This window comes from Bacillus rossius, chromosome 1 (assembly GCF_032445375.1).
Source record: "Bacillus rossius redtenbacheri isolate Brsri chromosome 1, Brsri_v3, whole genome shotgun sequence".
NCBI classification, from domain to species: domain Eukaryota; kingdom Metazoa; phylum Arthropoda; class Insecta; order Phasmatodea; family Bacillidae; genus Bacillus; species Bacillus rossius.
Genome location: NC_086330.1, coordinates 138,201,323 through 138,217,615, shown reverse-complemented (window position 1 = coordinate 138,217,615; position 16,293 = coordinate 138,201,323). Strand labels below are relative to the sequence as shown.

General features: G+C 36.0%; 1 protein-coding gene across 2 annotated transcripts in view; it reads right to left on the bottom strand.

Annotated features, from left to right (window-relative positions):
- Positions 1-2,940: 2,940 nt before the first annotated feature.
- LOC134546206 (negative elongation factor B) overlaps positions 2,941-16,293 on the bottom strand; it is a 64,678-nt gene continuing 51,325 nt past the window's right edge. For both annotated transcript variants that reach the window (XM_063388816.1, XM_063388817.1), the window contains exons 10-12: positions 10,645-10,826; positions 7,209-7,406; positions 2,941-5,443 (exon numbers count right to left, since the gene is read on the bottom strand). In XM_063388816.1, the coding sequence (XP_063244886.1) occupies positions 5,306-5,443; positions 7,209-7,406; positions 10,645-10,826 (518 nt within the window). In that variant the 3' untranslated portion in view covers positions 2,941-5,305. The remainder of the gene's footprint in view (positions 5,444-7,208; positions 7,407-10,644; positions 10,827-16,293) is intronic.

The following is a 16,293-nucleotide window of genomic DNA, read 5'->3' as shown; positions in this document are numbered from 1 at the left end:
GATAATAAATAATAATGTGTTTGTGCAATGTTTGTATGAAGGAATGCTGGTGTGATTTGTTTTCATAACATTACTAACATGAAACTATGGCTGTTTGGAATATGGCTTAGAGAATAACACTGATTCCATTAAACTTATCCATCAGTGTATTGTAAACCTATTAAAAAATAAAATTTTGTATTGGCATTGTGGTATGAAATTAATACAAATGCCAAATTTATGTATCAATATAATACTAAGAAAGTACATGCTGGTTTTACAATGTTTAATTTCAGTCTTAAACGTCAGCTGCTACTCATAAGTGCTTACCTGCACAACAACATGCTTCCCATCGATAGCTCCCAAGCAGTGTGGGAAGTTCCATAAATTCTCAAAGTCAGATGCTATCGCTAACCATGTATTAGTGTTGACTGGTGGGAAAACTATTTCTAATAATTCATCCCATAGAACATTGCATGTTTCTGAAATAATTCTCCCCACTGTATTAGGAGACACCAGAAACTGGTATGATATGCTACGCATGTCGTTACCAGATGCAAGGTACCTGAAAAAAAAAAATTACACATTACACAAGTCATGGGGCTACTAGACAAATTAAGTTTACTACAATTATGTAAGTATTCAGACCATTTACAAAATATGCTATCATTTTAGTGCACCAGTTCAGTGTCCAACAGGTAGGTTGAAAACCCAAAGTTATAAGTAATTAATTACCGATAAGTAATTAATTAGTGATAAGGTCACTGTGGATATATAAATCAGAGATTTTGAGAAGAATAAATCTGCTTTTGGTTATATCACATGTATAGGACATTGGAAAAGTAATGTTTAACAAAATCATAACTCCACAATGACAACACAGCATATTACTTACCTCAAAGTTATTGCCAGTCATTCACCTGGTGAAATACTATCACGATGGGAATACTTTTTCAGGCGAGGAGACACTATTGACAAAAGTTTGTCAAATTTGCTAGGGCTCATCCTCAAATAATTAATGAAAAGGTCTGTGTCTGTCTCTCGCAAACGAGGTATCAGACAGAACCATGCTCCTTTGAGAATTCTCTCTGTAAATATTGGTCTAACCCAAAACCTTCTTCCACTTCTCTGATGTTCAGCTTCTCTCTGTTTCCTTTGACGCAGTAATAAAAGCAGCATAAACCTTTTATTTATTGCTGGCATGACGAATGTTATTTTTAAGACGGCACCCATTTTAACCACTTGTCAAAGCCCGGTTCCCGCCTGTCAACTTATTACCACATTCATAAAAACAAAAGTTAATTATACCAAGTTAATTATTTTCACCAAAAGTTTACCTACAATTGAGAAAGTATGTGGCGGAAAGTTGTAGCACTGATATTTTAGAATAGTGACGGACGGACGGATGGCGGATGGTTGAGAGTCAGTAATAATTGCCGAGAGAAATAACGGACCGAAATTGACGGACGGACGGGTGACGGACGGACGAAACGGATGATTGGGAGTCCAGCTTATCACTTATTTTATGATAGCCTTCCTTTTCAAAACTGAAGCATAGATTTTCTGAGGAGTAATTTTTTTTCTTCTAATTTGTTGTAGTAATATTGCTTGATTTATCAGTACTAAAAGCTAGTTTTATCTTGATGTTCTTTCAAACGTATTCATAGTCAATGTTGATTTTATGTACTTACTATACAATATTGCTGATGTGTATTGTATACTGTCCTTACTGTTCAATATCGGGAATAACCCTTGTATTGTTAGAGATACTTTTTATAATACACGAATAAATTTAATGCTATAACTATTCATCTCAAAATTGTTCTAATATTAATAATAAGTTTACGCCAATAAGAAGATTTATTACTTATCAAACCTTGTATCTCTATATTTAGTTTGAATTTATGATTGTAAAACTTCGTAACTCCATTAAAAAAAGGTTTAATAATTAAAAACTGACACAGATTTTATTGACACACATCAGGGGGTGTTTTAACTTTTATGTGATGATTTAAACACATATTAAGTACAAACAAAAAAGTTATTCAGATTTTTGCTTCTCTTGCAAAATTTGTCTTCAGGGAGTTACGAGGTTTGCTAATTAGACCGACGATATATTCAGTATTTCTTATAAGCTGTTTAATAAAGGAATTTATCCAATCTGTTTAATAAAGGAATTTATCCAATTGAATAAATTTCATTACATGAATGTGTGAAAATTTGCACAATTTTTCTTCTGCGGTTAATTTTTTCTGCCAATTATTAAAGGCTTTATAGAAATTCTCTACCTTGAATAGATTTAAAAGTATTAAAATACATGAAAATGAATTTTTTTAAATATACATATACATACTAACTTTTACTTGCTGTTTCACCCATGTGGAATAATGTTTTTTATGTTAACACATACCACTTGCCTATTATCTCAAATCAGATGAAACAAAATTTGTACCCAAATGATATGTAATGATATTAAACAATTCTGAATTACCTATAAATTATGTATGTTCAAATTATCTTGGTAGAAAACAATAAATAGCCCATATAAAAGATTTAATGTCTACCACCATGTATGTACCTAACTAATAATAAATAGAACAAATTTGGGCCCTGATTTTACACAATACTCTTACACCTATGTTTGATGGTGTATATTTTTACTTAAATAAGTATTTGCACTTTTTCACTGTTAATAATTAGCATAATCCAAGAAATTTTCATGATCTACCACAATAAAAACTATTCTAAGTTCATTACCTACCAATCAAATGTTATATGAATGCCAAATTTTATGGAGATTGATAAACTAGTTGAGCTATTACTCCAGAATTCCCAGCTAGCTCATCAAATATTCGGTCTAGAGTGAACATTCTGTTTAACATGTTTCATGAACACTTGCTGAAAAATATGCAAGTTCCGGAAGACGATTGGTTACGGAAATAATGTCTCTCGAACACAAACTGATTTGTACTGTTTTTATTAACATCTAACAAATATTCACAAGTCGTCATGGCCACCACTTTCAAACCACAAGAACAAATACACGTAGAATTTACAAGCAAATCGCACATAACCTCTTTACTGACTCAAAAAGTTGAATGTTCGCTGGTACAAATGATGAAAATTAAAATATAATTAGGAAGTAAATCATGTGTTTACATACGAACTCATCGTACAAACCAACAGACTCAGCACTTGGATCAAAGACAAAGTTCATTCGATCCTTGTGGGGTAATACCGATGACTCATGTCAAAAAATTCTAGTTAAAAATTTGAAATGATGAAGAAAAAGGTTAATTATACACAGTAGCGCCCAGACCACAGCCACGAAATATATATTATTACTCACATTAATATATTTTTAGCGATTACAGCCCGACACACAACCTCTTGGTACCCAGTACAGACGCTGACTAACAAGGGTACTTGCAATAATAAACGCTCAATTATCCGGGCCCAGATTACCCAGTATTCAATTATCCGTGCTTAAATTTAGTTTAATTAATAGTTTGTTATATTCTAAAGTTATAAAAAAAAAGAACAACCGCAGTGCTCTGGCACACTTCTTCACTTGGCCATTATATATTTTTAACCACCCTGTTACAGAGTCTGGAAGCTGTTTGGACCAACCCTTCGTGTCACCCACCACCTCATCTGTCAGTTTTGTAACACTTAAAAACCCAACTGCTGCTTCAGGCCTCCAAGCTCCGTCTTATGTTAGAAATTTAGGAAAGTTGAACTAACAAAAATAGTCCATACCACGATGTACATTCACGTGTGCGGAACAATGCATCCAAATTATAAAGACAAAGAATGTGTAGCATTCATTGTAAATACTCAACAACTTCGCAATGACACCATTTGAGTGTGTTGGTGATATTGCCTTCTTGAGCTGTATCGGATGTAAAACCTACAGTTGACAGGGATAAAACCCATAATCACAACCCGAACGGTTCCCAAGTTAAATGAAGTAAAAGGTTAGGTCCGGTACAGTCAGTGTAATAAATAAGTTCCTTATTTTTTTCCCTGGGAGGGTAGGTTAGCTTATCGAAACTGAAATCAAAGGTTTATTAGGTTAGATTAGCATTATTAAAAATACTCTATGACTGTAAAAATATAAATCCTTGCAATATAGTGTTTTTTCCTGAGCAAATGGCAAACTTTGAAGAGCTTCGGAACTGTTCACGTGTGGTTCTCTTCCCATATCCAGAAGGGCACATCTGTCAAAAGAAAGGTATGGTCTAATTTGCAGCATGAACAAAGAAGAATTGGCATGTGACTTTATCAATAAAATATCACCACAAATATGTCTATGAATGGTTCCATTTATTTTTTTTCAACTGCTTTATATTTCCCATACAGTTATATGGGATTAGAAAAAATTTATCAATTGACAACATTTCACTAAAGAATCTACAGGTAAAAAATGCTGTTTGGATTCTTAACATCATACGAAAGTTCAATACTGTAAGTATGACTGTTACATATTTAAGACTTGTTTAATTCCATATTATTTTCATAGCAAGATGATACAAGTAGTCTCTGTTTTGTTCATTAAGAGTTAACATTAATTTTTGTTTTTCACTGGTTTTTTTCCTTCTTCGTGAATTTGTCAAAAGAAGGCAATTTTCGCAGGAAAATCAGATTTCATAATTTTTCATGCTTTCTGTAGTTTTGGTTTTGTGATTCCAAAAATTGCAATACCCTATTAATACTATGTATTTTTGTTTTGCTTTGCCAAATTTATTCTGCAGAATACTTAGTAGCTAAGAAAGATACCATGAGGAGATACCAACTACAAGCAAGTTTTTTTATATAAATAGTATTTTTGAAGTTGCCACCATTGAACAAAATACCTAGATTTATTTAACCTCTACTATAAAGGGTCAGACATTTATAATGAATCAAGCATCATAATATAATTGAGCATTTGACGGGGTGCTTGTTATTCTCTAAAATTACTAACTAATAAATATATTTTAATATGGAAATAGTTAAAGAATTTTGTATTCATGAATCATTTTTATAATAATTGCATAGTTATCTTCTTGTAAGATTCATAGTCATGATTTAAAAAGCCTATGTTGGAATACAAAAAAAATTTTTTTATACATAAATATTACAGGAGATAAAATGTGTTCCGTGTTAGCCTCCTCATAAGTCATTGCTTTCAATGTTTAAGTCTCTCATCTTACAAGCTAAGGCGAATCATGTAAAACTTGTCGGCAACTACCACTGCACCCAAATCGAAATCCAAAGCTTGGACATGCTCAACCAAGTGCGAGTCAAGTGATTAGAGAACACTGCTTGTTCTTTGTCGTGTCGTTCAGAGGGGTCCCGGCGTTGGCACGCTCATCAGAGGAGAGTCATAAGGGTCAATGCTCGATGGGATCTGTGGCGGATCCTGCTGACTGCCGATTCTTTCCACCAGAGAGTTGTACAACATGTGCACCGACTCATTGTGCTGCAAGCAGAAAATTTGTCACATAAGCTTTTAACTTTCAGAATATGAATAGTATGCACTGTTAATGGTATGCACTTAATCTCTTTAACATAAATGGTAATACTACACTACTATGTTCAAACCCAAAACACATTTTCACACTAATTATACGCTATCCATGTTTTATTATATAAGTGAAAAACAGTATAAAAAAAGTAAAAAACCCTTAACGATATTGACCTTACTAAATGAAACCCCATAATAATTTGACCAATCAAGCCATGTGAATTTTTTTTTTATCAATTCATGAAAAGCTTCCATCAGATGCACTGCACTTCCACCTTTCTCCTCACCTACAGCCGGCTAGCCATAACAAGGCTACATGACACCACCACAAACTATTATACAGCAAAACACAATTATATATATATGACAACCTTGATACAAGATACTGCCTATACTAGAAGATTTATACCTTGGATTGAATTGCATTGTAAAAAAAAGTTTAAGTTTTAATACTATATTTCATATGTTAGGGTAAACAGGCACAATATATTGTGAACTTCAGATTGAACTTAAGCTCAATAATCATAAACCTAAGCCTAAACAAAGCAATTAAAATTATCTGAACAAGCCAACTCTTATTATACTGCCTACAGTTTTATTAAAGAAAGAGACAGTAATATATAGCAAACCCTGTTAATAAGTTTCTGAAAGGACTTTCATATGCAACAGTGCCAGGGAGAATTTTTGTTTAACTGAATTAGCTATAATATTACATATTATGTTAAAAAATTATTTTGAATGTTATAAACTAATAATTAGAATTATTTTAAGTTACATTCAAAAAGAATTTTTGCAACAGCAACATTTCTTTATTTATTAGTATTCTACGAAAATTCTTTTAACGGCTAAAAAAAAAAGCATTATTTCATAAAAATTAATATCACGCTCTCTCACACACACAGGCAATCAGACAATCATAAACACACACACACACAAATATGGTTTTTCTTCTTCGAAGAATCAAATTAAATTAGATACCATCAATGTCATAAAAAAAAACTTCATTTAAATAGTAAAGCCCAAGCTTGCTCTTGTAGACTATAGTAACCCAATCATTAAGATAGTATGGAAAACAGCATTAATTCAAATATTAAAAAAAAAAACATTTAAATTGAGTGAAAATAGTTATATTCAAATTGTGTAGCCCAAATTGAATAAGAAAACCCTAGGTTATACAATGATTATTCTTTTTTAGTAATAAAAAAGGTGTGATCACTGATCACCATTTAAATTTTAAAATAAAGGTACATAGGCCTATCTCTTGGACGTTGGCATTATAGAGTCTTAAGGTTAAGTATGCATATGATAATACAGAGAAGGTTGACCTATCACTTCACCTCATATGCATAGAACATACATATTTTCTAGGTAAACTTGGTTTGAAAAGTAGGTTAACAGTTTGTCATCTAACAGCATCACTTTAACCACTTTCAAGTTTTTAACCATTGCCCAGATGCATACAGAAAGTATGGTTAGTTAATATTACAATAACAATGCCTTCTCAGTTACAGAAATGGTCTAAATAACTTACCAAATTCAACACATATTTTACCAATTTTGCATCCTCAACTTCAGAAATTTTTTTTTTTGGTTTAACAAAGAGTAAATCTTCTCATTTCACACAAAGTCATATAAAGGCTATGTATGGGATGTAGTATTGAACTATTTCTATAGTAAAATCTCCAATAATACTGATGAGAACTATGAAGAGCTTGCTTACCATGGCTGTTGGCTGCAGAGCCTTCATAAGCATGTGCAACCTGCTATGAGGTAGCTTAGGGTAAATATACCACAGCAACTTCAGGAGATGTTTGGGAACGTTGTCCCGTCCCAGACCAGCTGAGAAGAATTCGTCGAACACTATCGTGCAAAAGTCTTCGGCAGAAAACTCATCCGAAGAATGGATTAAAAGTGAAACCTTTAAAAAAAAAAATCATTAGTGTACCAAGAGAGTAATAATTCCTATTAAAAAATAAGAAGTAGGTACTATATCACTAGCAAATTATATAACGTGTTTTATCGCATAATCGTCAAACATTTTATACTAAAATCAAGTTTGAAAAGTAGGGGTGTGACTTTTATGTGAAAAAAAAAACAACAAATTGTTAGGTAAAGTTATTCATTAAAAAAAAACCTGGAAAGTACGTTTATTTAAAAAACAGAGTATACAAAAGCATGCCAAACAATTTAAATTAATAAGTCATGAAACAAAAACCTTTCTTCAACTTTAAATAGAAAAACAAAATCTGTGACCCGAATGCGAGCCAGCCAGAACTAACGCATAACTATCTTCGTGGTACATACTTACCACAAAAGAGTGCAGGCGCATGCACACACACGCACACACACAGATATATATATATATATATATTTATTTATTTATTATATACAGCCCTAGGTGCCTAACACTTTTAATAATATTAAATGCTATAGGAATTCTTTATGCCCATATGAGATCGGTAAGTTATAATGAAATTTGGATAATTGTTTTTGAGATGTTAAAAGTTTTTTGGATAGGCAAGTAAAAACAGCAATTCCATTTACTGATACTGCGCATCAGACATGTGGTGGATATTTAATCAGGGAGCGGGACGCTAATGAGTGAGAATCACTGATGAGCACAGACTTCTGGTGATGGTGCACCTCCGACCTTGGAGTAAAGCACCCACAGGGTAGTGCTGTGGGGAGATACAGGTACAGTGGAACCCGGAAATTACGTTCCCGCGAATAGCGTTTTCCCGTCAATTAAATCATTTTTTGCTGGTCCCGCCATTTGTCCTATGTTTACAATACATTACATTCCCGCTAATCACACGGTAAAATCAAATGCCTTCCCGTGATATACACAGTTGTTGTCATCGAATAAAGCGCTTGTTGTTATGTGTTGCCAACCACAACTGTACTGTAGTAAGAATACATATTACATTTCGATTCTATCGATTCCTCGAACAGAGTATCGTTCCGTTACGTACATGCATGTTGTGCACTACGTCGCAAATGGAAATTTGGGTGCTTTTATTGTTACACAATTTTTTTCGTTCTTCAGATTGTTTCATGTAGTGAAAGGAACACGTCCGCATAGCACATACATGTACAGTTTCTCGCTCCTTGGCAAATGTTGGCAACACTACTACGAACCGCTGTGTTCGTGTGTTGGTTTGGTACCAGTGATTCTGGGCTTTATTTTTGTTTACCTTGACATAAATTTTCGTGCTTTATTGACAAGTTCTACAGATAATTTATTCACGTTTGTGATTAAATTTTCGCAATATTCGTGCAAAGGCGAGTGTTCGTGAAAGAAACGCTTTAACAGTTGAGCAAAAATGTAATATTTTGAGGCAGTTTGACAATCATGTTGGATCGCGTGTGGCCTTAGCCAAGGCATTGGATATTCTTGTGTCTACATTAAACACAATTGTTCGTAATCGAACATCCATCGAAAATGCCGCAGAACAAAGTGGACCAATGGCAAAAAAAAATCAAAACTGTGGTGTCCAAATACTACCAAGAACTAGACGGCTTAGTTAAGGAGTGGTTTGATGCTACAAAAAGAGATATAATGTTGTGTATCATACTGTTTGCAGTGAAAGCAAAAGTGTTGATCTGGAAACAGTTGAACACTGGAAAAACACTTTGCCAGATGTGTTGAAGGGTTATCACCCTAAGGACATATTTTTAATGCCGATAAAACTGGTCAAGTTGTTAAATGTTAGGCCTATAACATATTTTTACTTAAGTTTTGAGATTGCCATTAACGACTCAAGTTAATTGCAAACAAAAATAATACCTATAATTATTGTTGTAAAACTTTATTACAGCAAGCGTTGACTTGAAGAATTATACATATCTTCATGAAGTTTTTAGTAAAATTTTACGTTCCCCTCAATTACACTTTCCCCCGAATAACACCATTTTCAGTTTTTTCCTTGAAAAGTGTAATTCAGGGGTTCCACTGTATAGAACTGGCATTTGAAACTGAAAGATTGTAGACTGGGAAATCCATTAGCTGTGCATACAAAAAAGGTCAGTAGTAAAAACTAAATTACAAAGAAACAAACTGATGGTGACAAGATTTACAAATTGTACATTTATAAATTTGTGATGAAGCTAGGCTAGTGGTTCCACTTACCGAAAAACGTGGGAGATATACTGAAGTTAGACCATTGTACAGAGGGATAACACAAAATCTGAAGAACTAGGCAAAAACCAAACCAGAAAATAAAAACTCCAGAAAACTAAATAACTAACAGAAAAAGCAAAGGATGAAGAAGGACCAAATCCCCATTTACAGGAATTACATAATGATTCCTTTCTGAAGTTTCACTCCTGAATAAAGTGATGTAGAGCCATTGGACAATACTTGGATGAAGTTGCACGGAGACTGCCTCAATGGCAGAAGTGTAATTAGGAAAAATGGAGAGGGGGGGGGGGGGGGGGGGAACGACAAATAGGGAAGGAGGGAAACAGGTTGCGTAAAAGCAGGGCAGAGAGGTGGCGCTCGGAGTACCAAATTGAGGAACTACAGCACCTAACTTAGTTGGCAAAGATGCCGAGAGATAGCCTTTAGAGCCACGGAGTTAGGTGTAGGACTGGAGCAAGTAGTTGAAAATTTGGCGACATGGAGCACCGTGTCCGCTCATTGGAATGCAGAGGGCATGTCCGAAAAAAAAAATGGGAACCATTAGGTGACAAAATGGTAGGCGACATTAGAGCTCAGGGGAGGAGGAGGGTATTATGGATACGCTCGCACTTGAAGTGTACGAGAGAGACAAGAGAGGGAAAAAACTGTGTCCATGCTTGAGTGGACAGAAAGCATGGTGCAGGGCTGCCTGGAACTCAATGCCGTTATTGGCATTACATGCTTGAAGGAGCTGGAACAGTCATGAGAGCATGATGAAAGCTGCACAGTGCAGCTGTGATCCCCAATCACAGCCGTGATGACAGGAGTAAGTGCAACAAAGATGAGATACTCGAGTGGCAGCATGCATAATTACGTCTATACATGTGCATAGGTGGGTTAAACCGGAATGGACTGCTGACACAGCTTGGGAAAGGAATGCGGAACAAAAATTAAATGTCTACTAAAAAATTAAAAAAAAGGAAAATTAGGAATAACTTACTGTATGTAAAACATAAATTAAATGTACAATACTCACCAGGGAGTGAAGGAACGGATCGTCGAAAGCTATGTCGCTGTGGCAGTTGGCTAGTGTGCCCAGCACTCTCATGAGACCCACTCTGTCCTTGGAGCGGGCTGTGTGTAAAGTGTAGTACATGGCCAGGATACTAGCCACGCTGCTCTCTTGCACGTACGCTTGGCATGCGTCTGGCGGCGGCCCTGCACAATCACACTTCCACAGTTGTACAAGTGCTTTCACAAGCTCCACAGGATGTCCACACAAACAAGCAATAAAATTTCCCGGAATTTTTATGTCCAAAATTTCAAATGTCCCTAACTATATTATTTTACCTAATTTTTGATTTTCTGAAATAATGAAAATACAGGCTCCACCATTCACATTGCTGGCCTAGAATATATAACAAAAATGAAAATTCAAACAAAACAAGCATATGCCATTTTATACTAATTATGACTATTCAATAATACACCATCTGGAAAAAAAATCTTTTACAGTCTGGGCAAAAAACAGAGTGGACCATGAAATTATTACCTGGTGAATTTCCATGACTTTTCCAGGATTTTATCTAACCTATTCCAACCAGTGGTGGATCCAATATTTTGGTTTGGGAGGGGCTTGACCTAGCGGAGAGCCTTCTTATAGAAATTTAAAAATTGAAAACATACTATAACTACTTAAAATGGATTAAGTAAGTTATGTCGGTAGTGTAGTACTAAAGTTCTAAGAAAGTAAGATAATATCAAGTTTAATTTAATTGGGAGGACCCAGATGCTTTTGAGGGGGCTACTGATTCTAACTTACAAGACATTTCAGTTCTCAAGACATGTGACATACTTCACAACAGGTTGTACTGCAATGTACATTTCTAAAGGTTCTAGCTCACATGCTGAGTTGGCCATTTCTTTTTCTTGCTATCCGCCCCGGTAAATTTATTCCAACAGGTCTCTTGCATTTGCTGGGTCATCCACTTCCTCACCAGATATTTATTAAACACTAACTTCTAGCTGTAAACATGACTTTAAACTAAATATGGGCGGGATAGAGAATTTTGTTTGGGGGAAATTTCAGGTGGGAAAAACATTTTCCCCACAGGCAATAGGATGTGATCTGTAATTATTTGAGATTACAAACATCAAATACTACAATATTTCTCAAAGGAAAAATGGTTTCATTTTTAGTAAAATCAAAATTGGAATTAAATATTGATAAGAGGCAGGTAATTTTCACAAACTGCAAGACACCAACTAATAAAGTTAAATTCATTTAATTTTATGATAACCAAAAAAAAACTAAACAAAATATGGAATAGTTTATGGAATTACATAGTTAAAAATTAATACTTTTAACTCTAGTTATTTACAATGGCAACATACCTATTCAACAATATTACAAACATGTTTACAGTTAATTTTCTACTTTAATCTGGCACTTTTATTTACATTTATTTTGCTCTTCGAGTCTCAAGCACAAAGTCTATATCATACACGTAGCAGGTAATCTACTACTGTGTGAACATGGTGGTAGAGTGATCATACTATCAAATTATACATGGTTTCAACTAATATTTTAAAATTTTGTTTATAGCATAACAGATCCAGTGTTAATTTGTTGCTGTACATGATTTTCATATGAAACAAACAAATAAATGATTCTTACATATTTAGCATATCAAATAGTTTATATTTTCAATAAAGTGCTTATTTACAATCGAGCCTGTGAAAGTATTTAAAACTAATAACAACTACTAAAAATGGTGATGTTTTGATCGCTTGCATAAAATATTCTTTGAAAATACATAGTTTACTAACAAAAGTATTGGCACATACTACTGCAATATGTCAAAATGGAAAAAAGTAATTTCTGCCAGATAGGTACCTCAAGGAAGACACGTTACCTTTTCATCCTTAAAAAAGGGATCCGGCCCAGATCTACTTTTTTCCAGATTTAAGCTAAAATTTAGTCAATTCTGTTGAGAAATTTAGACTCGCATAAAATGCCGGAGATCTATTGGAATAATTTTACAAGAAAAGACCTTAAATAGCAATGACGACAAATACAATGAAATTAAATTCTTTATTTGGTGTCCCACATTGTGGTGATCACTGAAGTTTAAACTATTGGTTTAAATTATCCAAGTTGTGTTAACCTGTAGTTTTCCTACACTTTAATACATCTGATGTATTTTTATGTAAGTGTAAGTCTCAATAAATAAAATGCCCAGTAAGGTAAAATATTACTGATAAGAAATTACTGTTCTGGTAAAATAATCACTGAACTGAAATTAGCACTAAATTAATTTAGTTGTATTTCCTGAAAACTTCAAATTAAGCAATACAATATTGAAACACGTATTCTTTTCAGATAAAGTCATTGATAACAAACTTTACCTATTAACCCAATGGTATTCAAAAATTCATCAATTAAAAGAAAAATATTTTAATAAAAATCCTTAAATGTAAAGTAAATTACAACTAATTAATTTGAAGGCTTCCATGAGCTTCATAGGAAAGTGTAAACAGGTGAAGTAAATTCACGTGAACCTTCAACTGCGTGTAACACAATCCTTAAAAATACTAAAATAAATTATGCTGAGTAAATAGTGTTCAAAAGGGTAATCTAATAATTTATAGCCAAGGATGGATGCAAAGGTTAAATTAGCAAGAAATGAATTTAATACATTTCGTTTAATCCTGGGCAAAAGCCTCACGTAAAACCTTATACAAATTCATCATTCCTTCACATACAAAAGTAATACTGAGTATTTATTAATACTGATAGCTAGAAAAAAGCAGCGGTACAAATGCCACGGCAAAATACGTGAACGCATATCTATGTTCTCTTTAAGATTAAATACTTGATAGAATACATGATAGAAACTTGGTAGATACTTGATGGATAGAAATTTTACAATTAATATAACGCTTACACACAGGGATAATGAATGTCGTTAACAGTCAAATGCCTCATTAGAGAATACAAAAAACGTTAAATGAACATGCAGGCGACCGCGGCCTAACCTACACTAGGCGGTATAAGCTTACTGTAAAGCATGATAAAGCATGATATAAAAGAAAACTCACAAATTAATACATTAAATACATTACGTAAAAACAAGTCCTAACAAAGACTGTAGACAAGACGGGGAGAAACGTCAAACAAACCATACGTGGTATTAATACAAAACGAGCAAGGTAAGAAATGAATGCCAAATAGAATTTAGACGGTGACGGCCGAAACAAGAATTTATAGTACAGCTATTACCAAGTACCGATTACATGACTGTAAGGGTCACCACCTTACAAACACTTACGTGCATTCTCCCCGCTGTCACACTCTCTCTCTAAAGCAATTAACTGACTACATGCTTAATTCACGACCAGCACCGACTGTGTGCTAACGAACAAGAAGAGCCTTCAAGGCATTACACCTAGTTTTAATTAAGCAAGAGGGCGCCACGCGCATGCGCGGACACCTCACGAGGGGAAGTCAGACACAGCACTGGACGCAGAGAAGGGGGGGGGGGGGGAAGTAGGAAGGGAAGGAGCGCCGAAGCCCGCCGCGCGGCGCGAAGTTCAAGTGACGCGCACCGACCACTTCAACTCCCCCACCCTTGACGAACGCAACCGCGAGCCTTGCCAACCAAGTCACAAGGACACGAGGAACTGCAGGTCCGGTCACAACACTCTTGAAGTAACTCAAATGTCAAGTCAACACAATTCTATGTGTGTACAATAACAAAAGTGTATCTAACTGACGATTTCTTGAAGTGAGTTCAACACATTTCTCTGTGTATACAAATACAAACAATGTTTCTAAATAACAATTTCTTGAAGTGAGTTCAACACATTTCTATGTGTATACAAATACAAACAATGTTTCTAAATAACAATTTCTTGAAGTGAGTTCAACACATTTCTATGTGTATCCACAGAAATAAAGAGTCTTCAGCGCTGAAGAGAAAGTTTAGAGTACGGGACGTCCCTAATAAATTCAATATCGAACAGCATCTTCTTCATCCCAGAGTAGCAGGAACAGCATGCAATCACCCAGCGCGAACCCAGGGCAAGAACGGCGGGCGTCCCCACCGCCTGCCCACGCTCGGCGCCAGGCAGGCAGGGCCATCCGAAGCAGCCGCTGCAGAAGAGTCAGTCTCCGCACGCGTCACGGCCCCTCACGGGCAGGAGACGGCGGCGACTCCATGCCACCGCTCCTCATCGGTGACGTGACGGCGACCAACGTCCCAGCAAGCAAGTGACCTTGCAAACATGATGAACCCAGCGGGCGGCTGCGGTCACGGTATCTCGGGCAGGGCGAGGAGCGTCGGGTGCGCTGCGGCGCGAAGTCCTCTTCTGGGCGTGGCGGGAGCATCGGTGGGAGGAAAGGAAAAAATAAAGAGAAGGAAACACGAACACCCAAACAACAACAAAAAAACTAAGTCTAAAAAAAAGAGAAAAAAATAGTTATTGATGAAATTTCTTTAATTGACCCACATGGGCCTTTTTATATTTTCTAGAACCAGAAGGGTTACGCAATAGGACCGTGTTGTCTCCCAAAAATTTATCAATCACGAATGGCCCAACAAAAGCAGAAATCAATTTTGAATTAACATTATCAGCCAGTTTTGGCAATTTAAAATTCTTTAAGAGAACCAAGTCATTAACAGCAAAACCATGTGGTCTCCGCGTAGCATTATAAGAGGCGGCTACAGCCTCGCGGGCCCTCTTAAGATTACAACTCACATCGTCAAGCATGGCCTCCAGGGAATCACTGTCAGAGGCGAGTTCCAGAGGCGGCAGTCCCCAGGAGTTAAGCAAGGGATGGGTCAACTCACGGCCCATGAAGGGAATGGAAGGGGGAAACCCTGTCGCCATATGGACAGCAGAATTAAACGCCACGTTGATGAATTCAAGGTCACTGTCCCACAATGACTGGTCATCCCTGTAATAAGCAGTAAGAGTGGCTTTAAGCACCTTGTTTACACGTTCAGACTGATTACCCTGGGGGCAATAGGGACTACTGTAAATGGGTTTAATAGCCCATTCAAAACACATATCCTTAAATAATACAGACCGGAAGTAACGGGCATTATCACAGGTTATCATAGCAGGAGCACCAAAAAATTTCCACACTTGCTCTCTTAAGGCTTTAACAATACTAATCGCCTTCATATTTTTTAAGGGGAGTAACAACACAAATTTGGAAAAGATGTCCAGAACCACTAGAATGCAAATATTTCCCTTTTTGGAGCGTGTAAGGGGGCCAAAAATATCCATATGCAGAACGTGCCATGGAGCAACCAGGGAATCCGCACAATACAGGCCAACCTTGGCACATTGCGGAGGTTTAGAAACCTGACAGTCAACACAAGACCTCACGTGGTGACGCACGTCTGCTCGTAGTTCGGGCCATGCCAGATGCGCGCTGATGCGGCGGAACGTTTTTTCGATACCCAAGTGAGCACCCAACAATGAGTCATGAAAGTACTTAAGAACCATCGGACGAAGGGAGGCAGGGACCACTGCCTTCCTCTGCTTGCCTGACTTCCCTGTGTAATAAATTACACCTTGTTCCTCTACGTAGGGCGTAACAGTGCCATGATTCAAATCCCTGCGTATGCGAACGCACAGCGGGTCATCCTTCTGACAATCACGGATACTAAGGAAA